The sequence below is a fragment of the Conger conger genome, chromosome 2, assembly GCF_963514075.1.
Source record: "Conger conger chromosome 2, fConCon1.1, whole genome shotgun sequence".
In the NCBI taxonomy this organism is placed as follows: Eukaryota; Metazoa; Chordata; class Actinopteri; order Anguilliformes; family Congridae; genus Conger; species Conger conger.
The window spans coordinates 59,786,911-59,810,895 of NC_083761.1; the positions used below are offsets into that span (position 1 = coordinate 59,786,911).

Consider the following 23,985-nt stretch of genomic DNA (forward strand, 5'->3'; position numbering starts at 1 on the left):
CCACAAACAGTGTTTTGCTTTTCTTTTTTTACAATCATGATTGTATTTGCTGGACAGTGAATTTTATCCAGCATAACAAACTGTCGAGTGATAAAATGATTTCCTGCTTTCCTGCAGTGAGTGTATTGAATTTGGTAGAGCACAATATCTTGCTTCAAATATTGCTGGGTCTGAAATTGAATGTTGGTGAACGTAATGCTATCAGCCCTGTGAATATACTGAAATATTAAAAAAGAATCTTCTATTCATGAAAGGCCATGCAGTTTGCCACATATCTGACTGGGCATTTACCAATACCAGCCTATTCAACAATATTTCTATTGCATAAGTAATGCCACAATGTGATTCAAAACACTCAGAGAACTCTACAAATGTCCCCTTGGTATATTATCATCAAATTCAATCTAGTAGGGACTTAAAATTGGATTAGCATTCCATTACCAATATGTGACCTTTATACTTGTGTATAGATGATACCTGTTTGTTTGTGCATATAGTACCTATGCAGAGAAGGCAACACGTATTAATGAATGCACCCTTCATCTGTTCAACAGCCACATCTGATCATTTAAATACACACAATTATGCCAGCAGTCAAAATAATTACTCACAACTTATAGAAAAAAAACCCCCATAAATTATTCATATTATTAAACGTATTTCATTACATTAGTAGAGACAGAAAAAACATATTTGCAAACAAGCTAACTCCAAATGTCAAAATGGCAGCCTTGTGACGGTATGGTTTGGAAGGGGAACCAAGGTTCATCACAGTCACCACAAGTCCCACTGAGAGCCAGGGGAACTTTTGGTCAGCAAGAAACACTACACGAGATACAGGAATGCCTTTCTCCATAGCATGACAAAGCTGTATGAACTCATTGCAAAAAAAAGATTAAATATCCTGTCAAGGTATTTTAAATTTGGTTATATGCAAAGTATCATGTCGTATCCATCAGATTTTCTAGGATCAAGCCACCAGTTCTCCAATAATTATAATTCCAATAATGAGTAATTCTGTTCTGGTTGTTAATGCAGTACAGTACTAACTAGATGAGGCACAAGTGTACAGCGTCTGCAGTAACTATGGAGTTCTTTTCTGAAGACACAACAACTGTCATCTAAGATCTAACAGAAGCAGTTGGACCCTGAATGGAGTTGACAAGGTTAAGCCTGTTGATTTCTATTATATTGTCCCGCTGTTCCATGAATATCTGGCATCCGAGCAGTGGGGATTATTCATAATATTATTATTATTAATCGTAAAAATAGTATTACCAGTACTATTCTTATTTGTTATATACTGTAACTGAAATCTATCTGTCCACTGGCAAAACATCCCCATAAAAAATCCTGAAGCAAGAGCAATTCAGTATGCTGACTGATGAAATGTCTTGACTTTTCCACATAGCACCTTAATATAAAACTATTACCAGAAAATGAAAATAATCTTTATTTACTTTCATATCTGAAAAAGTAGTATTTATTGCAATGAATTTCAGTTGCCATACAGAGTGAGTAGTCCGAAAGCATCTGGTTTCCCTGCAAAGAAATGATCTTGTGACTAAAGTGTGTGTGTGTGTGTGTGTGTGTGTATGTGCGCGTGTCTGCACAACGCACTCGACAGATCGCCGTTTCCAGTTACAATGGCCAATGTTTTCATCTCTCCAGGGGGGCTCTGATTGCGCTGATGACAGCTCCTGGGGGGGAGAGATGTTGGCATCAGTAATTTCAATCTGTAATTTACTGAATGTGCTGCATGTTCTTTAAATGAAAAGATTACCGAAGGACTAGTGCCGTTTATTTAGACAGGACGAGAGCCGCATGCATGTGCTGCGCACGCATCTTCATTTAAAAGGGGCTCCGTAAACAACGGATTTAGTCAACTGTCAGCAAATTCAATAACACCATTACAATATATCTCCTCTCTTTGCATAAGAGCATCAATCTAATACATTACGGCATTGATTAATTTGCATTAACTAAATGACTTCCTTGACAGTTTCTTTTTTTTTTACCGACGTACCAAGCCATTGATCTTTTTTTTATTTCTTTTCAAAAATCACTTGAACAAATTTACCTTTGTAAATATACTTACGTAAGACACAACGGAAAGACAAATCCTGCAGAAACAGTACACGCCAACAGCGTGGACTGTCAGGACTGGCTTTATATTTCACACACAATATGAACTCCGTGGTTTAGTCTATTTAGAGGGAGAGATACATTGAAAAAAAGAACATTCTGGCAGTAATTTACATATTGTGAATGACGAGCTCACATTTTCTTTATCCAAAGCAATGAAAATGACTTTAAGCAGTTTCCCTCTTCCCAGGCCTGCAATGTGGCTTCAATCCAGATGCCCTGTCCCTCCCTCCCTCCCTCCCTCCCTCCCTCTCTCCCTCCCTCCCTACCCCCTCCCTCCCTACGTCCACCAAAGTGCTGTATGGTTGTGTCAGCAAGGTAACTGCACACTTCACAGCTCTGCGGATCCAGCTAATGGCAGTCTTATTTTACTGCTGAGAATTTAATTAGGTCATAATTCTGTCACTGGCTCAGAAAATATTTATTTACAGAGCGTAGTTCTGGATAAAAAAAAATACAAAGAGTGTAAAAAAAAAAACATTAAAGGCAGACATTGCTAATTAATGCTAAGGTACAAGCGTGGCCTTTACTTGTTTGCCATTGATTTGAGCATTGTATTGGGTGTCATTTATCACCCCGTTTTTGGAATTTGGAAACCCCTAAGCGCAATGCAAAAAAAAGTATGTTTTGTTTATCAGATTTCAGTGTGTGAGACATACTCTTTATGATGATATTGATTGCACATTTCAGAAATGCCAGCCACTTTTACTAGTTGCGATTGCAGGTAGTGACATCGGAGAGTCCAGGCAGGGCAGTGGGAGCTGTGTGAAAGTCCCAATGCCGCCTAGCCTGGCACTCTGGATAGATATTACACCACTTCCTGTCACGGGTCAGTGACCATGGCTGCTCAGACACAGGCATTCAAATGCCAAGCTGAGCCAGTATAAAAATATCACTGATTTGTTATATACTGAGGGGCAATTTCAGAAATGGTGTATGTTTCGTTTACAATAGGTCTGTCATCAATGGCTTCCATCCGTATTCTATGCACAGAATGTTGTATTTGTGTTGTACATGCACGCCCAACCGTAAGATGAATCCAAAGCAACTCCCACTATACTGGGGTGAGTTTCCTGAAGCATGTTGTAGCGGCAAGAATGTCTTGAAGTCTCTCAAAATTTCTCTTCAATGCCAAAATATGTTGTGCAAAAGTAGTACATGGTTTCAAAAATATATAATATTTCAGACTTAGTCGAATTTCCAAGTATTGCATGTGCCATGTTAAATCCCTTTGCAGATTACGGTACGATGGCTAAGATACTGTAAAAAAAAGATTCGTTGATTCGAAAGAATATTCAAACTGCCTCAGTAGCCTAAATTGATCTATTGTTCAATTGCAGTTATGTTATACAAGAAAGTGCAACTTGTTACCACAAACTTCTTAACTGAAATAGGCCTACAATAAAATGTCATCAAGTGTATAGGCCTATTTGTGTGTGTGATTTCATTTTTGCGAATGGATCGTAACCATAGCTGACAAATCACAAATTTAGAAATGACAAAACTGAAATAGCCCATCCACTAAGCTGTCTGTGCAAATCAATCTATGCATAAGGAACAAATGTTAAATCCAAGATGCATGATATTTGCTGAATAATTGCCCATTGCTGCAGTGTCTTGCAGGACCATGTTGTTGAATCCACAGTCAGTTATATTAGCATCACGTTGTGTGTCCAGTTCTGGATATTCAGTAGTTTTTCGTAAAGGTTTTATCGCAAACAAAAAATTATGTGTCACTGGAAACAGGGGAATGGTAGGGAGTGTTTCCTTGCCCCCGGTACTCATTTTGATGGCTTTTTTTGTGACGTTTCTCCTGAAATCAGATTCTGGCAGGATCTAGCCAATGAAACATCGCAAAAAACACTCCAAATGAGATCCGAGGTAAGGAAATGCTGACCCCTGGCCGACATAGTAGCTATTGTCATGTACACATAACATATTAATACACATTTCTATGCAGATTTTTAGAACATTACACACTACATATTCACATTATAATTCAGTTTATTAAACTAAATATAAAAAAGTAAAGTAATAAAATGTAAAATGCTATATATTTGCATTTTTCATCAAGTAGTATGAGGAAGCCTTCAGCTTTGAATTAAGAAATCTCTCAAATTAAAATGCCTTGAAAACATATGAAAAGAAATGCATAGGATTGATTTTGTGTTTCAGGGGGACAAGTACAATGTCAGACATAATCAATCGATCACTGCATAATTATTATTGCAAATGATCCATATCCATTCTACAATCCTTACGGGGGATTTAATGAAGCAGTAAGCACATCAATAATAAGACCCATACATTTCTTGCATTTCTTTTCCAATGGCCTTTTAGAGGCTTCTTGATGCAAAATCCCTGTAATTTAGCAAACTCACATGATTCAACGTTTCACAAACCAGTCCAATAACAACAAGAACAAACAAAATAAAAATACATTCAATGGGTTTAATGTGTTGCTCAGCTATGGTCAAGTTTATACCATAAAACCTTATATTATCATTACACATACATTTTGGAACATAATTCAATATATCATATCTGCTTTGCTTGTGTATTCATTAATGTACCAATACATTCACTCAAAAAGTCCAATAGTAATTAAACCTATAGAAAGTCATAATTGCTGGAATAAACTGATATGCTTTTTGTAGCTGTGCTTGGACAGTAATAGATGACACTCAGCATGTCAATTTTAAGACACAATTGACCTTTTAGAGAAACTGAATGTGATATCATCATAATTAAGGCCAGAATTTTGATTTAGATGAAATAAAATCAATGACAATATCTTCAAGTATCTTCAACAATGATTGTGAAGGTCCAACCAAAGAACCAAGTATTATGTTGCACATACCTGCACTGCCCAAGTATCTAAGATAAACCATCTAGGTCTGGGGTGGTTTTATTTATCAAAGCAAATACATAATATTAAAATGTTTGAAATAATGCTAGACTCCAGTTCTAAAATTTTACTACTATGTGGTATTTGTACTACAAGGTATTCAGTCGTTTTTTTTTCGTTTTTTTTGCAGAATCTGAACTGACCTCATGCTTTCAATAGTCCTCGGTTCAATAAGCATGTATCATTGACCCTCACCTACACATAAGTGCAACTGTTTAGTGTTTATCACCACAAATACAATTTGGGGAGATTTTTAACTAGTCCTTATACTACACTCCAATTTGAACTCTAATTTCAAAACTGTCATAATCGTTTACCTATAACATCTCCTCAAGGAGCCAAACACAGATCAAACACTTCTCTACACTCAATAAAATGCAAACTTTAGATATGTTTTGTTGCCAAACAGTGCACCCTCACTTCTCCTCCTTAATTTAAAAATACCAATGCTGCAAATTCCCACTCAGGTATAGAGCATATTAAACTCCAAAAATGTCTTCCTTCTTCAAACACTGTTATGATTTCACACCATGGTCAGTACCTGAACTGTATAACCAAGGCCAAGCTTGACATTACACACAAAATCTGCAGTCAGTCCATTCAAAAGAAACATACTGGAATGTGTTTGCAAAGGAAAAGCTTTTCACCATCCTATAATTTGCGATATGGTTAGAGAACGCATTTGGAGGAATTTTTGACCATTCCTCCATGCAGAACCTTTCTGAATCATTCATATCCTTGGGATACCCCCTCTTCCATTCAGACCACATGGGATTTAAGTCTGGAGACCGAGATGGCCATTGCAGAACATGGTTGTTGTTTTTACTTAAATATTCTGCATATTTTGAGTCACTGTCCTGCTGGACAATCTACCTACAACCAAGTCTCAGCTTCCTAGCAGAGGCAAGCAGCTTTTTTGCCTATATTTCCTGGTACTTTGTTGAATTAATTGTACTTAAATAGTGCCCCTGGACCACTGGCAGCAAAATATATCCAAAACATCAATGACCCATGACCATATTTGACAGAAGGTATTTGCTTCTCCTTGTATGCATTCCATTTTGCCACCAAACATGTTGATTTGTGTATAGCCAAAATAATTGTGCTCAGTAAGGGCTGTCTTCGTGCCACCCTTCCAAAGAGTTTGTTGCAATGGAGTTGCCATTGTTTTTAGACTTAAACAGTCTCTGTAATTCTCAATCTGTGATACATGGATTATTTATGGCCTCCCTTGCCATTTTCCCATATGTTTGAACATAGAATAGATCATTATCAATGTTGTTTATTACATGCAGTCTTTTTTCTCCATTTTTATGAAGGGTGCAAAAAATTCTGGAGACCAGCACTGTTTAATTTCAAATCCAATGTGCTGGAGTACCACTGTCCAAATACTTATGGACTGCACTGTATACAGTACATTCAACAGAGGGAAAACAGGTTATTCCAGGACCCAGGTCCTGCTGCCTGCAGCAAACATGCTGTCTTGATTTTTCAGTTGCAAAACTGACAAATCTCTCAGGAATCCTTTCTACACAAAAGGTTCTATCATTTCATTTATATCACATGGCTACCTCATATTATTCATATCACATCCCTCTCCTCCTCTCTCTATGGCTGTATTACTACCTGGAATTCATCAAAGAAAAAAAGTATCATGAAGTAGTACATCTTAAAGAATCCTTTTCACTTGAATTGACTCACCCCTCGTACCAATATGAATGCATCCTTGTAAAGCAGAATCCACATCAGTGCACCTGAGGGAAACTTGACCTAATCAATGACATTGATTGTATTTCATCTATTCCCAGGAAAGAAGTATGAAAGGAGGTAAGTAAGTAAATGTATAAATAAATAAATAAATATGAATAGCAAACCTATGACATCACAGGAAAAACACCAACTGTTCATGTTTGATACAATTATGTGTTTCAGGAAACTGCATTTCCAAAAACAATGAAGCATTAATGCTCATTCATTTCCTTTCTCAATCTGCAACATTTGAAATGTCATGTTAATTCAAGGGCGGAACTGCACCCAGATCTGGCAGCAGTGTATTTCTAACAAATTATTAGATCCAGAAATATGGATTAAGAGTAAATATTTGAAATATACTGTGTACGCAGCATCTCATTGATCTGCTACAGTAGTGTGCTATAATGGCGTGGGAGCTTGAGTTTCAGAGTGTATGCCTTGGCACTGAAGAGTTGCATGGGGCAGTGCTGTTATACCATTGAGAAAGGAATTTAATCTAATTACGACACTAAATATCCAGCAGCACAGATGCATGTACATTCTAAACTGCTACTATAGAGCTCACTTACTGGAACTCTAATCTGTGAGCTAGAGCTCAATTTACATGTTTCAACTGCAGAAAGATAGAAAAAGTTGAAAAATATAAAGTTCATCATTAAGTTACCTCAAGTAAGTATAGGTATATTATATATATATATATTACGATTGAATAACTATTCAAGTGCAGAAATCGATCATTCAAGGCAAATAAAGAGAAATATACAACCCTTGAAACAATGTTAAAGCATTACAAACACAGGTAATCACATGCAGTAATTAGAATAATGCAGGCGAGGTGCATACATACACACATATACACACACACGCGCGCGCGCACACACGCACACACACACACACACACACACTTTAGAAAGAAACACAGCAGTACGCATTTCTCTAGAAAAGCACAATTTGCAATCAGTGCTCTTCATGAATAATAAAACATTACTTAGCAGAAACCATCCTTTTCATTAAATATGCACCTTGATTTTTCATCCTACGAGAAGACTATAGCTTTATAAAAGCAGAACAAAATAAAGAGGAATGTCATCTGAAAATTCTCTTTTAGTCACCGTATTATAACATGCAACTATTGACTACTATTGAACACAATATTTTATCAAATTTTTTCCCAATGAAATGATGCAAAATATATCATACATTATTTGTAATACACCACATGGACAGGAATGCAGCTATTCCATTCTCTTTGGTGAGTGACACGTGGACAACCAAACAAGTCCTCCTGAGAATCACCAAGCTGAAGTGAGCAATTCAACAAAGTTTAATTCACCAGAACATATATCATCAATTTGTGCTCAATAAAATACTCAAACCAGGCTATACTGCCACATAACAAGGGTTCTTACATAAGTAAGTAAATATATGAATAAATCCAAACTGACAAGCCTAATTATTCAACCCAAAAAGGGACACAAAATTGACCATAGACCTTATGACCTAATACCCTTATATCCACTAAGAGGGTTGATGCGTTGTGTGTTCAGAGATGCTCTTGTGCATACCACTGTTGTAATGCGTGCTTTCATTTTGTTTCATTACTGTCCTTCCTGTCGGCTTTGACCAGTCTGGCCCTTCTCTTCCTCCTCTCTCATTAACAACCCGTTTTTGCCCGCAGAACTGCTGTTCACCGGATGTTTTTCTGTTTTTTCACCATTCTCTGCAAACTCTAGAGACTGCTGTGCGTGAAAATCACAGGAGGTCAGCAGTTTCTGAGATACTCAAACCACCCTGTCTGGCAACAATCTTTCCGCGGTCAAAGTCACTTAGATCACATTTCTTTCCAATTCTGAAATTTGGTGTGAACCTCTTGACCACATGTGCATGCTTTTATGCATTTAGTTGCTGCCACATGATTGGCAGATTAAATGTTCGCATTAAACCGGTGTACAGGTCTACCTAATAAAGTGGTCAGTGAGTGTATATCACCCAGTGATGTGGACAGTCTGTCAGGAACATCCCACAACTCATAACAGGGAGACAGGAGGAACAGTAGTACTCATATTCTGACATTCAGAGTAATCATATTCATATAAATCCAATCATGGATCAGCAATATAATGCAGCATGTCAGAAAGAAAACAAAGGCATTTAAGGATAATGATAATGGTGCCTGAAATCAGCAGGTCCATACATATGACTTTAAACAATGAGAAACCACCACACATTTTTCATCAGTGATCCCCCCGCCCTAAAGAATGACTCCATCAATAACTATAGGCAATGAAAGGAATAAATAACACAACTGAGTTTGATTTTTTATTTTAATCTACCTTCCAGTGTTGCATGGTTCTCACAGAACTAATACAATGGGGTATTAGTGATATTTAACATCAGCACATAATTTTACTTTAAACCCCAGCTTCAATCCCTGGCAGAGCATTCTTACTACAGAGAAAAAATATATTCTATTCGGTACTTGTTAAAATAAGAAACCTTGGTAAAAACAGATCATTTTCTTACAATATATGTGCAAACAATATATTACAATATATGTTAGTATGTTGTTATAATGAAGAAGAAACTTCCTTATCAAATTATAACAAAAATATAGTGCTTTGAAGAGAGGGCGTCACGTTGATTACTCATCAAAAAGTTTATTGACATCTCCAGGTAATATAGTACAGCCCCAGAGCACCTGCTCTTTAGACTACAGAGAGCTATTCCCACGGTGAAATATTAACCATTATAGCTACTGCTATCAATACACATAGCCTACTGAAAATGGTACACAGAATTAATTCAGGGAAGGCCAATAATGAAGGGCCAGACTGATTATTCTGTACAGGCCCAGACACTTCAGAATTCTTCTTAGTTTAAAAACACTTATCAGGATAGCACCTAAAGTTCTTAAGGATAGCAGAATCTTGCCATGTCTCAACCCAAGACTAAAGTAAGAGTTCACACAAGCCATTCTCTGCTACTGGCTTTCAGTGAATTAATTCTGCGTATCATTTTTGATAGGGTATGTTTTCACGTTATAACAAGATAAAATGTCTTCTTATAACGAGATCCTTTTCGATACATCGGTATGTTGTTATAACAAGAAAAGAATCTTGTTTTAACAAGAAAAGTTTCTTGTTATAATAAGAAAAGTTTCTCGTTATAATGAGAAAAGTTTCTCCTTATAATGAGATACTGAGTGGAAAAATATGTTTTCACTGTGGCAGCAATGCACTGCCATACCAAACTTCTCAGGTGAGGGGAGAAAAAACAGGCTATGCAATAGAATGAAAGCGACTGTAATGGATTTTAAAAATGGTAGCAGAATGAGAAGTGGTAGTTGTTGTCATAACAGTAGTAGCAGCGTCAGAGGTATGAGCAGTAGTATTACTGACAATAGCAGACAGTAGCGGCTGTCTAAGATCTCCCTTCCCCTACCGCACACCCTTTCCTCCAATTAAGTTTGGGGAAAAAATGTGCTTCCAAGCGGAAAACTAAAGCTGTCAGTTCATTAGTTAAGTGTTATATCATTTCAGAAGTTAATATTATTGCAATTTGAGAATGATTCCAAGACAATATAAAAGAACCCATTTTTAATAGACTGCACCAGGGACAATTGTAAAAAGTCAATGTATTATTAAAAATTAAAGTCAATGTATTATTAATTAATAAGGTTAACATACCTATAATTGTTAAATTAACAAATATAATAAGGCATACACCTTAAACACTCCTTTCTGGGTGTAGCCTATGTACACTACATGTATCATCTTTTGGTCTGTGTATTATTTTACACGCCTTCTAAAAGGTTTAACCTTTAATAAAGCAACAGTGAAGAAATTTTTTTTTTAACTTTTCTAGTTTAATAACCAGGTCAAATAAAACTTCAAAGGGCCTGGCTGAGTGCTGGTATGAAATAGCCAGGTACTAATATTGCACACAAGACAGGTTAAAGCCCACGTCTAGCTTCATATAGCCAGAATGTCCCATTTCATATTAAGCCAGTGGACAGTTTGATTTGTTCATTTAGATTTGTTGTGATTAGCTTTCCTCTTCAGAGAGAAGAAGTCATCTGGGTGCTCCACATTTAGTGCATGACCAATTAACTCATGGAAAGTTCTCAACTAAGAAGTACATTTTGTGATAATACATTTAGAAGGAAAATACATAGTAAGTAGTAAGTAGCTCAAGCCATATTTTGGGCTAGTTCTGAAGAGCCATTTCTGTAGCTCTAACACTTATTATGCAACTATTATTTATAAACAAAATCATTGCCTCTCTAATTCCATTGTTGCTAATAATATGCAAAACCATATTATGAAAACACCTAACCACTCCTAACCAACCTCATCTGATCATCTGATGAAATAATCAATAGCTCACACTATAATTTTAATCAAACGTATCCCATCCACAGTGACAGGTAACTATTAATGAATGATGAAAATAGTTACAGCCTTTGTGTAAACATTAGGATTTGTTATTTATAGGTTTATGTTATGTTATATGCTTTCCTTTTTTTATAAAACGGATGCTTAAGAGCTACTGCAATCAATATATTTCAATGAGATGCTACCCTAACGTCACCACCAATGTCCAGATATTCCACATGTACATAACTAAGTGCTCAAAAGGCTTTATTTCAGTAAGATATAACATTTCTGGAAAAACCTTAATTTCATGAGGTCCTCCAACACATTAAGAAACAGCTGGAATGCATTTATTCTGCAGAAAATACTGCAAGTGTGCATTTGCTAAACACTGTACAGATTAAGATATATCTTCTCAAGTACCAGTACTAGCATTTATTTAGGGATATAGTAAGAACAACTGTAAACAAGGGAATTGTATAAGAAACAGGGAGTCGGACAAACAGGTAAATTAATTTACATGGGCAAATAATGCATGGTAGTGCGAATTGTGGACTCAAGCTGATATGCAAAGCATGGCAAATATAAAAAAAATAGCAAAAAACATAATAATAGCAAGAAAAATATTTATTTTGTTTTTAGAAATTACACCACTAAGGCAAAATAGTGGCAAAATAGCATCCTTCATAGCATGTCTTCATATACACATCAGTAGACACAGCACACGACTCTGCTGCTCTTTCGACACAATGACCAGTCGTCAATATATTTGTAATGTGTTCTCGCTTACACACTCACACGGGCACACACACGCACAGCATACATCCAACACAGATAGGTGCACATACAGTAGATTCACCCACACAAGCGCACAGGAAAATCTATGAAGATAAATATTACATACCCACAAATACATCATCATCTTGAGAGAAGAATCAGGTGTTCCTACTGTGGACAGAAGTCTCCTTACTTTTGCAAGTTCTTCAGCTATGGTATCAAAAGCCAAAATGAAAATGCTCAATTTTCTTTCTTTTTTTGGTTTTTGTCAGGTGCTCACAGTTCTCTTCGTTTAATACAATTTCTTTTTTATTTTTCTTTATTTAGTGGAATAACACTTCAGTAGCTTCTTCTTTGTGGGGAAAAATGCTTCTGGCTGTCTTTTTGTCCTTTTCCCCCTAACTCTGTCTCTCTGTCTTTTACTGACAAGGCTTACTTAGGTAACACTTCTTGGCGTGTCTGTTTAATGAGCAGGTCCGTGCACCAAGGCAGTCAAGTACAACTGTGCAAGCAAAGTAAGAGAGAGGTGATGGGGTGTGGGGGGTGGGGGGGTTTCCTCACAGATACACACAAGCAGAAAACACATATACACACAGAAATACACAGAACACACACAGACATGTGCGCACACACCTACATTTGAACACACACCCATACAAAACACCCCTTCAAAATCAGGCTGGAGAATTTCAATGGGAGTTCTCTTTGAAAAAATTGCCGGAGTAATCCCGGAATGCTTATTCCAAAAAAAAATATACACAATTTTAAATAAAATCTTCCAGCCAGTATGTTGAGGGTGCCAACCATTCAAAAGCATCCATCCCTTACAAATTTTTCACACCAGCCACTGCGATGAGGCGGGGACAGGCAGAGAGAAGAATATGAAAGAAAACAACAAACAACAACAAACAAAGCAAAATGACCGGATCCACCAAAGCGAGCGAAAAAACGCGCCAACATGCTAAAATGTTGAGCTGGCACTGTCCTGCGCTGCACACCGCGTGCGCTTTATCTCTTTAAATGCACTCCAGATAAAAGCAGCAACCACTCAGGTCAAGGCCTTCCCCGGTCTCCCCCGTTTCACACGCAGACTTGTACAGCGTACAGCACTTTTCTACAGCCATCTACTGACTCAGTGCTGCTACTGCTGCAGCGGACAAAGAGCCGAGCAGTCCGTCGCGCTCTCTCTCCCTCGCTCTGTCCTCAGCAGCCAGTGCACCAGCAGCACTCCAGCTCCGCACCGCTCCCATTCTCCAACCGTTTTCACATTCAAACTGCCAGTGCAAAACTAAAGGAGATGAACACGTTTACCACCCGGTTAAAACAATGCTAATTCTATATGGCTATCCGTTCAAAGAGAAGAAAAACTGCTAGGTGTATAGGCAAACACATTATACAAATATGTTGTACTTGATCATTAACACATAATATGGCAACATATATAAAAACAAAGTAAATAGAGCTGCATAGTTACGGTAGATTTGGTATTTATATCAAGTTTGTCTCTAAGCAAAGTTTCAGCATATCATAATCTTCCAAGAATAAAATATTTTGCAAATGCCACTTTAATATTCTGAAAATTTGATCTACATCTATTAGAGTAATGTTATAATTCAATGTCTGGTTCAGTTCAAGGACATGAAATGTCTGAGTCAGATTACTTTTTTTGAGAATTTATTTTATTTAAAACATCCATCCTGTTATATCCAGTATCAAAAGCAGCTCTTCTGGTAAAATCTTACCAGGGATAATACCAAGGACAATCTTATTGGAGTTTCCCGCTATCCTGATATTGGCTAACAGCACAACATGAATAACACATTTTATATACAGAACACAAGATTCATACCTTTGGACGTTTACAGTATGCAACTCCAGTTAAGTATCTTGTCCAAGCATAAGAATGAAATCTCAAACTTTAAAGTTCCCAAACCATTAGGTTACACTGTTGTCATGACATGACAATAATACACCAGTAAGACCATTAGTGCTGCATTGGTGACACAGTTTAGATTGTGCTTCCTTGCCCTTTGATTTAAGTTTGTAATACACATATAAGTGGGCTTTGGGGTGCATTATGTTGAGGCTAATATCGTGAGATGCAATTCTATAGAAACATTTCCCCTGTGAAGGCTGCTCTTTTAGACTGTTATATATCTGAGTATTTTATAGTGAACCATGTAAGGCCAGAACTAGTTTGATCACTTTGTCCAATATTGTATAACATGATTAATATTTATTTTACTACATGTGAAATACCTCTGCTTAGTCAACCTACCTCACTACAGTGCATAAAAGGGGGATAATGTGAAAAATAATCAAAATCATTATGAAATGTTTTCATTCAAAGATAGTATCAGAATCACATGTCTAATGAAAAGTATGCATTTAAAAGCAAAAAACTAATCCTTTGAGCATTATCATCTATTATATCTGCTTCATACAGTTACCTATAGCATTTTGCAGTGTCAATGGGATGATCAACTTATTGTAAAATGCATACAAAATGAAGTACCTATAATTTAGCATCCCTTACATCACTATAGAAAACTAGCGTGTAGGTAGACTCTTCATCCTTGTACAGGAGGAATAGAAATGGGCTATATTAGACAGTGAAAAGTAGATGAGCAATAAAAAAGAAAGGCAAGAGATCAAGAGATTGCATAAAGCTCCAAATAACGGAGGTGCCCATGGCTCATGAAATCTCAATTATGGTAATGTTTGGAGTGCTACATTCATCTTCTTCCTAGCCACATTTCATCTGAGTGTCTTCATCACAGGGAGTTAAAAAGAAACAAGCAGGTGATTGCATGAGTAATTGTAGGAATGGCACAGTATAAACAGATACATAAATGCATTTATCATTACAGCCCCTAAGCAAGCTTTGTTGCAATTTGGCGCTTATATTGGATATCGAATATTTCTTACGGACTGAAACACTGTGCTTAGACTGAAACATTCTATGCTTAGATTTTGATTTAAGTCTGCAATGATGTTAGGAACTGATTATAATGCCTTAAAATATAATCACAACCATGCATTCGACTATTGCTGGAGTTGCTATAGGTTTGTAATATGTATACTTTCACTCATGCCTAAGACTTCCACACAAGTACAACACACACATATGCACATAACCTCTAATGAAATATGCACAGCAAGTGACAAGATCACAATGCCATATGCACTTGAGTAAGACTCCAGTCCTTAACGTGAATTTATATCACTCACTCACAGTGCAAGAAACAATCAGTGCAACCCCAGTCACAATCAAATAAATATTTACAACCCACAATGGGTGAATCCAAATATACGACAACAAAAAAATGTTGTATCTAAAAATAAAATAAATGTTCAGGAGGTTCAGAAACCAATGGGAATCCCAGTTGTAGTGCAAAGTATATTCAAACAGGAAGGACAACAGTGTCAGTTCTTACTTAAATAGTCATATGTTATGGTTTGTTGGGTGGAGTGCTATTACTGCATTCCCACAGAAATGGGCATATCTCAACATTACATGTGTCAGAAACACATGACTTAATATGAGTGTCCTAATAAGAACTAATGGGGAAGCCGGTCCGTTCCCATGTGATGTGGCCCAGCAGTGCCTGTAACATACATACATACTGTACCTCATAGTGATCACAAGAATTACCTCAATGCAAAGAAATACAACTTACCCTTAGTTGCTCTCTCTCACAGCTCATTTGCTGTCTTGGAATCTGTCAGAAAAAATACAGGGATATTTAAAATGGCATCTACTGTGGAAAGCTTGCAACTTCTTGGTTGACTAAATAAATTGTAAGACAACAGAACTCATTCCACCATGAAGCTTGTACATCTGGGGAAAAAGTATAATGTATTCATTATTAATCATATTCCACAATTTTGATCTTTAAAGTTCCTTTACATTTTCCTTAATCTTTTCAGTTTTTGTGGATGTGGCGACATCTCTGGTGACAGGGGGTCACAGAAGGGGGTCATTTTCACACATATCAGAGTTTCATTCAAAACAAAGACCAATAAAACTAGGAGCACATCAAGTGCTTCATTTTCTTAGAACATGTATTTGGAAGAGTATTCTGGAGAAAGAAGACAAGGCTTACTGACGACCAATAATGTAATCTGACACGGCAATATTGAACAAAAAAAACAATGCTTATTCCTAACCTTATCTGCAAACAATACTCCGAAGTCTTCCAGACTAACTAACAGGGTTATAAATTATATACTAAATATGGTTCGACATACAGCTCCATGTTGGACATAGGAAGAAGGAGGGAAACTGTCATCTATGACCTGAGTCATTTCAGGTATTGGCAAAAATCACCAAAACCCACAAGCATGCAAAAAAGACAGCAGATGGGATTTGTGTATGCATTTTTGGGGGAATTCACATTATTCAATAATTTCCCTGGAGAAGTACTTGTTCCTTCTGCTTCAAATCTCCCTGCATTCTACTGTACCTTCACCCAAAGAGACATCAGAAGGATGCCTCATGCTACGTAACATTAGCCTTTTAGAAGTCATTTGCTTTAGGATACTGTGGCAAGATACACAAGGGTGGTGTAGGAGTGAGGGAGATAGAGCCCAAAATCTCAAGAGCCAAGACCAGCACAGCATTTATTTTCCTTTCTTTTCTTTTTTTTTTGCAGATATTCACAGTGATCTTATTTACTAAAGACTACCAAATACACAAACAAACAAAGAAACAAAAATGTACCAAATAACTACTGTATAACATGTCACAAGGCTATGTCTATTGATCCTCTACAGTGTGCCACTCCTCTCCTGAGTTCACGACTCAACTTTCTCCCAAGGAACCTGCAACAGGACCTTAAAAAGACAAAGCGCCTCCCCCTCGACAATACCAAGAAATAACAATTAAATAAACTTCACAAAATAAAATAATTCATACCAAAAATATATAAACAAAAATAATAACGGTCATTTTAACGTAAGCAATAAATTATATGAACTATTATAAATCACTGTGTCACACAGACACTTTTTCAGGCAAACTATTGCACCCCTCCCGGAACACCAAAATAGATGTGTTTTCCCATTTCCCTCTATATTACCAGTATTGGCACAGTCGCCTCTGTTTCGCAGTGCCGTGAAAGAAGTTCTGCAACTAAGTGTTCCTGCAAGTAAGTAAGTGTATTTACTATAACTAAAATAAATAAACTGCCTTTAATTTGAGACTAGTCTCTGCTATTTGACAAACCTGTTTGCCCATTTGCATTCGCTGGTATCTTTACTTTTAAAACTACCAGGTGTAATGAGTTTACCAGATTTAATAATTGTAAAACCTAACTGGTTCGGCCGCGAGCTCTGCCGATTTCGTCTAAGTTAACCATGTTTAAGACAAAACATTACTATTCACTAATAAGTCGTATACATTGAATCTGCCACTGCACACTGTAGTTTTGGGATTAATGGGTTTACAGGTGAGACGGAAATTGTGCGCACTTCCTGATTCCCCCGTTCCCCCCTCCTACATCCAATGGCAGCACGGCTACACCGTGACACAAAATCCATGTGAAACAGTAGTGAGATATGTAGCTAGGTGCTATGGCTGTTTAAGAACTTTTTTCATTTCATACATTTAATAATTTCAAAAATGAGGTTCCTTTTGTCTAACATTACATTTTGTAATATGGCACTGTAGGCATAGGCAACATAAGGAATTATCCATAGGGGAGGGGGGTGATTGGGGTTGGGTGCTAAACGGGTCCATAATTATTGTATATAATTGCTGCTAAATCACAATTTACATGACTAAAATAGTTAATTTATGTTTCCCAAACTCAGTTGGCAGCAGCAGCATTTTTGATTTCCAATGTATAAGCACAATTTCCATTCATAGAAATGGTGGAATGGCATAACATTTACTTCACCATAATGTGGGCCATGCATTTAGTTCAGATGTAATGTTGCATTGTGGATTATATTCCAGAAATTGACATTATTTTAAAATATATTTGAGAATGGCTGTTTCGCTGTATAGTACTATAACTATTTATAAAATGTTGCTGTTCACTGATGTTAATAAAAATGTGCCTGAACATTATGAATACATTGCCAGTGAATACATACAGTTATTCCATTCCATTCCATTCCATTCCATTGCATGAATTCATTTACTAGAGAGTTGCACTTTAATTACAAACACATTTTAAAATAAGAAATGTCATGATATGCTATTGTATAACTATAACCATACAAATTTAAACAATCCCAGTTGGTTGATTCACTGGGTTTGCACACGTGAGTTAGAGCTTGGCTTGTCAACTGACCTCACTTGCAAACCAAAGCAAAGTTTAGAGAACTGTGTGTTGCTGAGATATTCCTGCTTTGGAAAGGCTTTTTTTTTCTGGTGCATCAATCATATTTTTTATTAACAGTCACTAAATCATTACTTAAAATACAGTTAAGAAAAACATAAAGCCACGCCCATGCAGAACAAAGTTTCCCTACAAATCTACAAATTCTCATGTTTGTAGAGGTAAAATGTTTTCTTTGCAAGGCAGTGTTCATTCCAATTAACTTAGAAGAACTTCATAGCAATTGGCATTACAGTGAAAACTGGTTGGTTCTGATTCCTGTAGGTAGAGACACTTTTAATGCCACATTTAAGTATAAGATTTCACTGTCATCAGTAACAAGCAATAGATGGTAATATACACTATTAGACAGATTTCTCATTCATATTTTGACAAGACAAACAAAAAACTTTAAATTGTATTGGGTGTAGTACTTTAATTGGGATTCCCAGAGAAGAACAAACATTCAAGTATTGCACAGCAGTCAGCATGGAAATTTTTCAGTTGTCCTTTGGGAACATAGCTCAAGATCCCAGGAAAGACGCAACAGTGTGCCTGCTGCATCTGTACAATATGTTATAGAAAACTGGAGAATATTCTTGGGAGAAAACATTTAAAAGATGGAAGCCCTACATTAATTACCGCAACACTGCCTTCTACCTATTGGGACAGTACATTGAAATGGATCTTCTGTTCTGTTATACGCTCAGTGAGCACATTATTAGGTATTTATTAGACTTATTTTTTAGACTTATTGGTCTTCTGCTGCTGTAGCCTATCCACTTAAGAGGTTTAGCACGTTGTGTGTTCAGAGATGCTCTTCTACATACCACTGTTCTAAGGTGCGGTTATTTGTGTTACTGTCACCTTCCTGACAGCTTTGACCAGCCTGGCCCTTCTCTACTGAGCTCTCTCATTAACAAGGCGTTTTTTGCCCGCAGAACTACTTCTCACTAGATTTTTAATATTTTTTTCTGCACTATTCTCTGCAAACTCTAGAGACTGTTGTGCGTGAAAATCAATAGTTTCTGAGATATTCAAACCACCCTGTCGAGCAGCAACTATCATTCCATGGTCAAAGTCACTTGGATCACATTATTTACTCATTCTGGCATTTGGTCTTATAAACAGCTGAACCTGACTATGTTTGCTATGCAGTTAGTAGGTATGTTCTTTTATGCACGTAGTTGCTGCCACATGATTGGTTGATTAAATATTTGCATTACAAAGCTAGTGTACAGGTCTACCTAATAAAGTGCTCACTGAGTCTATTTTCAAATGTTTCAATTGAAAATGTATCTGTTGCAAAGTCCTCCATGTATATAATGTGGGCATTGTCAACAAAATATCTTCACAAGTTTGTTACATTGGGAAATCATGAATATATGCAGTGTATAAACACAATGTGGTAGCCATTGCAATATTTAAAAAAACATTTGTACTGTAAGCTTGTAACAGTTGTGAAAAATTTGCTTGAAAATAAACTGTAATACGACCTTTATCTTAATAGCCTATTTTGTTGGACAAGAGCATGTAACTTTAAAGTCAGCTTTCTCAGACAGAAAAGCATTCAATTTCTTGGCTAATTAATTCCACACACCGAAAGCAACAACAAAGCTGTGTCCTGAATTAGTATGCACATATGCAAGTGCGGAGCATTTCTCACCATTTTGCATAGAAAAAAATCAATAGCATTTGGACATCAAGGTTTTAGTGAATAATAAAAATGCAGTTGCAAAGCTTCTTCCTTCCAATTTTACTCCTGAGCATGATGTGGAGTACATAATCTGAACAGATTATGCAGTGCATTGTGTCAGAAGGCAAACACCAGATCCCATGCGCAGTGTACAGAGGAGCTTGTTCACCAATGCAATGTGAATTCCCCTGAGCCCCACACTACTGCCTCCTCAGTATGTTACCGTTTCCCTGCGCTCCCACGGCTGCATCATCATAAACGTGAATGATGGAACTGCTACAATATTGTGTACCCAAGACCAAGTGCAAAAATGCCTTTGAACACCTCCACCCTAGATGACAGAAAAGTGTATATGACATACAGTATATTGGGTTGATGTTCTGAAATGAAGTTTGTGTTCTGCATGTATTTTCTACCAGTAACAAACCGGAACATTTCTAATAAGAAATGTAAAAAAAGGGCAAATAAAAAATAGTGAAGACTGCCAGTCGTTGGTATCCAGTCAAAATCCAGTCATGCACATTTTATCGGTCTGAGTTGCAGTAAAAGGTAATACTTTTTAATTATTCGTTTATATTAGTGTAATGTAACAGAATGTCATTAGTTATAATGGTTCTCAGTCCTTACCACTAGCTGGTTCTAGGTTCCGCTGAAGTTATGCTGTATTTTTTTTGCTCAGGGATGGGGATTTACTGTGCAACAGGATTGCCGATACTTGTCAGAGAAGTTTGTATGTGGGCTCGTCTTGCTCCAGAGAGCCCATACACAACATAGGCAATAGCATTCATATGTCCAAGTACTTCTGTAGAAGTATGCAGCGCCAAAAACGGACAACAATGATAATTCCTCCAGAGTAATTCTAAGTAAACAATGGACGTGAATGCATGTTTTTAGAATTACAGCATTATACATTTTCTGGACCCTTCCTGTGAAAAGGACACTGACATTACCTTATTTCATGTAGTATATGGATTTCCAAAATGCAGAGAAGATGAGGTCCACACTTGTTTTGCCACCCACATGCAAATTGCAAAATAAGGAACTGTTATCACTAACGCAATGGCATCTTAGGAAAGGTTATACAGATAGAACCGTGAGCTTTAATGCCTTCAAACGGTATATCCTGTTACCATAGTGATTGAAAAGTGCACTGTTAAAAATGGAATGAATGCAAAAAACCCACAACAGCCCAAGTTAATGTGTTAATGCATATGCAGTACTGTGCAAAAGTTTGAGGCAGGTGTGAAAAAATTCTGTATAATAAGAATGCATTCAAAAATAGAAATGTATTTTTATCAATTAACAAAATGCATGAACAGAAGAAATGAATGAACAGAAGAAAAATCTAAATCAAATCAATATTTGGAGTGACCACCCTTTGCCTTCAAAACAGCATCAATTCTTCTAGGTATACTTGCACCCAGTTTTTGAAGAAACTTGGCAGGTAGCTTGTTCCAAACATCTTGGAGAACTAGCCACAGTTCTTCTGTGGATTTAGACAGCCTCAAATGCTTCTGTCTCCATGTAATCCCAGACAGACTCGATCATGTTGAAATCAGGGCTCTGTGGGGCCATACCATCACTTCCAGGACTCCTTGTTCTTCTTTATGCTGAAGATGGTTCTTAATGACATTGGCTGTATGCTTGGGGTCATTGTCCTGCTGCAGAATAGATTTTGGGCAAATCAGATGCCTCCCTGACGGTATTGCATGATGGATAAGTATCTGCCTGTACTTCTCAGCATTGAGGAGACTATGTCATTCTTGTACCACTCTCCAGCCCTTCGACGAATGTTAAGTAGATGGGTGTACCTGGGTCCCACTAATTTATGTCAATTCTGAGCTGATGACGCTTCTGTACATCTTCCGAATGCAAAGGGAAGTAAGCATGATGTCTTTCATCTGCTGCAAGTTTCCTTGGTCGACAACAGACTCTAGAGTTTGTAAAGAATGGTCGGAAAAACATAAAACATTCAGTGAGCAGCAGTTTTGCTGGCAGAAACGCCTTGTTAATGAGAGAGGTCAGTGGAGAAGGGCCAGACTGGTCAAAGTTGACAGGAAAGGGACAATAACGCAAATAACCACACATTACAACAGTGGTATGCAGAAGAGCATCTCTGAACACACAACACATCATAACTCCAAGTGGATAGGCTATAGCAGTAGAAGTCTAAAAATAGTAAATAAAGTGCATGGTGAAAGTATATTTTTTTATTAATGAAATTATGGGTTTAAACACTGTCCTAATCAAACCAATTATGATTAGGAAATTGGGTTAGGGACTAGGCGGCACGGATGGTGCAGTGGGTAGCACTGCCGCCTCACAGCAAGGAGGTCCTGGGTTCGAATCCCGGTTTTCTCTGGGTACTCCAGTTTCCTCCCACAGTCCAAAGACATGCAGGTTAGGCTGATTGGAGAGTCTAAATTGCCCATAGGTATGAGTGTGTGAGTGTGTGAGTGTGTGAGTGAATAGTGCGTGTGCCCTGCGATGGACTGGCGACCTGTCCAGGGTGTATTCCTGCCTTTCGCCCAATGTATGCTGGGATAGGCTCCAGCCCCCCTGCGACCCTGTTCAGGATAAGTGGGTTAAGATAATGGATGGATGGATGGATGGATGGATGGGTTAGGGACTAGGCAAATATACCAATTGCATACAATATATCCTAGTTTATGGGTGTATTTCTTGATGAAAGCAACGTTCAGAGCACAATCTTTCAAGCCAGTTCTCTCTAAACTGTGTTTTCCAAAAAACTGAAATATTTACTCACTCAAAAGTGTATTTTGTAGCTCTCATTCTGTACTTTAACATGCAATGATGAACTGAAAAACATATAAGGCTGGAGCCAGTCGCATTGCTTAATACCACAGTTAGCTCACAATTTGTCAGGATCTTTAACATGAACCACTGCCCAAGCCAAGCACTGTACAGCATAAAAGCTTCTACATATCAAGCGGCATCAAAGAATCAATTAAAGACATTTAAATATCTGGGCCAGCATGGCTTATGCACCTTGAGATATATATTGCATGCTCCCTGGGCTTCTGAAGTCAATGCACACCAAAGTGCACTCAAACTGTATTCCAAATATTGGGACACCTCTGGTTCCCTAAATCAACCAGTGGCATTTCCACAACCTGGAGCAAAATGGCAAATAACTCCACAACTGTAAGACAGTCCTTTGAGTACACAGAGTTATAGCTTTCAGAAAAATAAAAACAAAACCTCCTGCATCAGCACAACAGCAGCTAAAATGGCTAAATGCAATTTTTTCCCCCAATTTATTTGGAAGATATGCGTTGTTTACTGCTAATAGTTCATAATGTAAATGCTTGAAGCTGAATTTGTGGCAATTATTCCAAAGTGCTGTTAAGGTACCTATCCAGTAAATCACTGTCCGTCATGCAGAATGAATAGGGAGCCATTTTGTGATTGCAAAGTCTTCTGACCTCTGACATTTCTGCCTGATAACCAAACAAACAAAACTAATTATAATAGTTAGAAACTTAGAGAAGGTCAGTGGCATAGCAATAGAACATGTAGCCTTAGTGTGTTTTTTTGGCTTCTTTTTTTGTCATAGGCATAGGCAACTTCGTTTAGTAAATCTTTCTGATCTTGAAAGCCTTATTTACCAAAGAAATCAGTACAGTGCTGTTGTATTTCAAAACCCATTGTCTGGCATATGCATGATGACTTTGCTATTCCCTAACAATCGCTGACATGCCCCCCCCCCCCCCCCCCCCCCCGCCACAAAAAAAAGAAAAAAAGAAATTCTGATAAAAAAAGCATCTTCATTAAAGACAAAGCACATTGCAGCTTCAATCTGGACAACTCGTTTTTAAGAAGGAAGTTGTGTTACCCTCCAAAGATTAGTCTGAAGGAAATTGTTCAAAATAAATGTTCAAAAGTGTCAAAACCAATGGGTGGGTGGTTCAATGTTACACATCGCTATATTGCCTTTAATACACACCACATCATTATTTATTTATAGACCAATTTCTTGAGGTCTGC

The 23,985-nt window shown here is 37.3% G+C and overlaps 1 protein-coding gene across 2 annotated transcripts in view; it reads right to left on the reverse strand.

The window, feature by feature from the left end:
• LOC133115569 (RNA binding protein fox-1 homolog 1) overlaps positions 1-23,985 on the reverse strand; it is a 298,065-nt gene that overhangs the window by 193,395 nt on the left and 80,685 nt on the right. Inside the window, exon 2 of one of the 2 annotated variants that reach the window (XM_061225379.1) lies at positions 15,636-15,677. In XM_061225379.1, coding sequence (XP_061081363.1) covers positions 15,636-15,662 — 27 coding nt within the window. In that variant the 5' untranslated portion in view covers positions 15,663-15,677. Of the gene's footprint in view, positions 1-12,082; positions 12,210-15,635; positions 15,678-23,985 lie in introns of those variants that run through there. The other variant, XM_061225383.1, reaches the window with a different exon arrangement.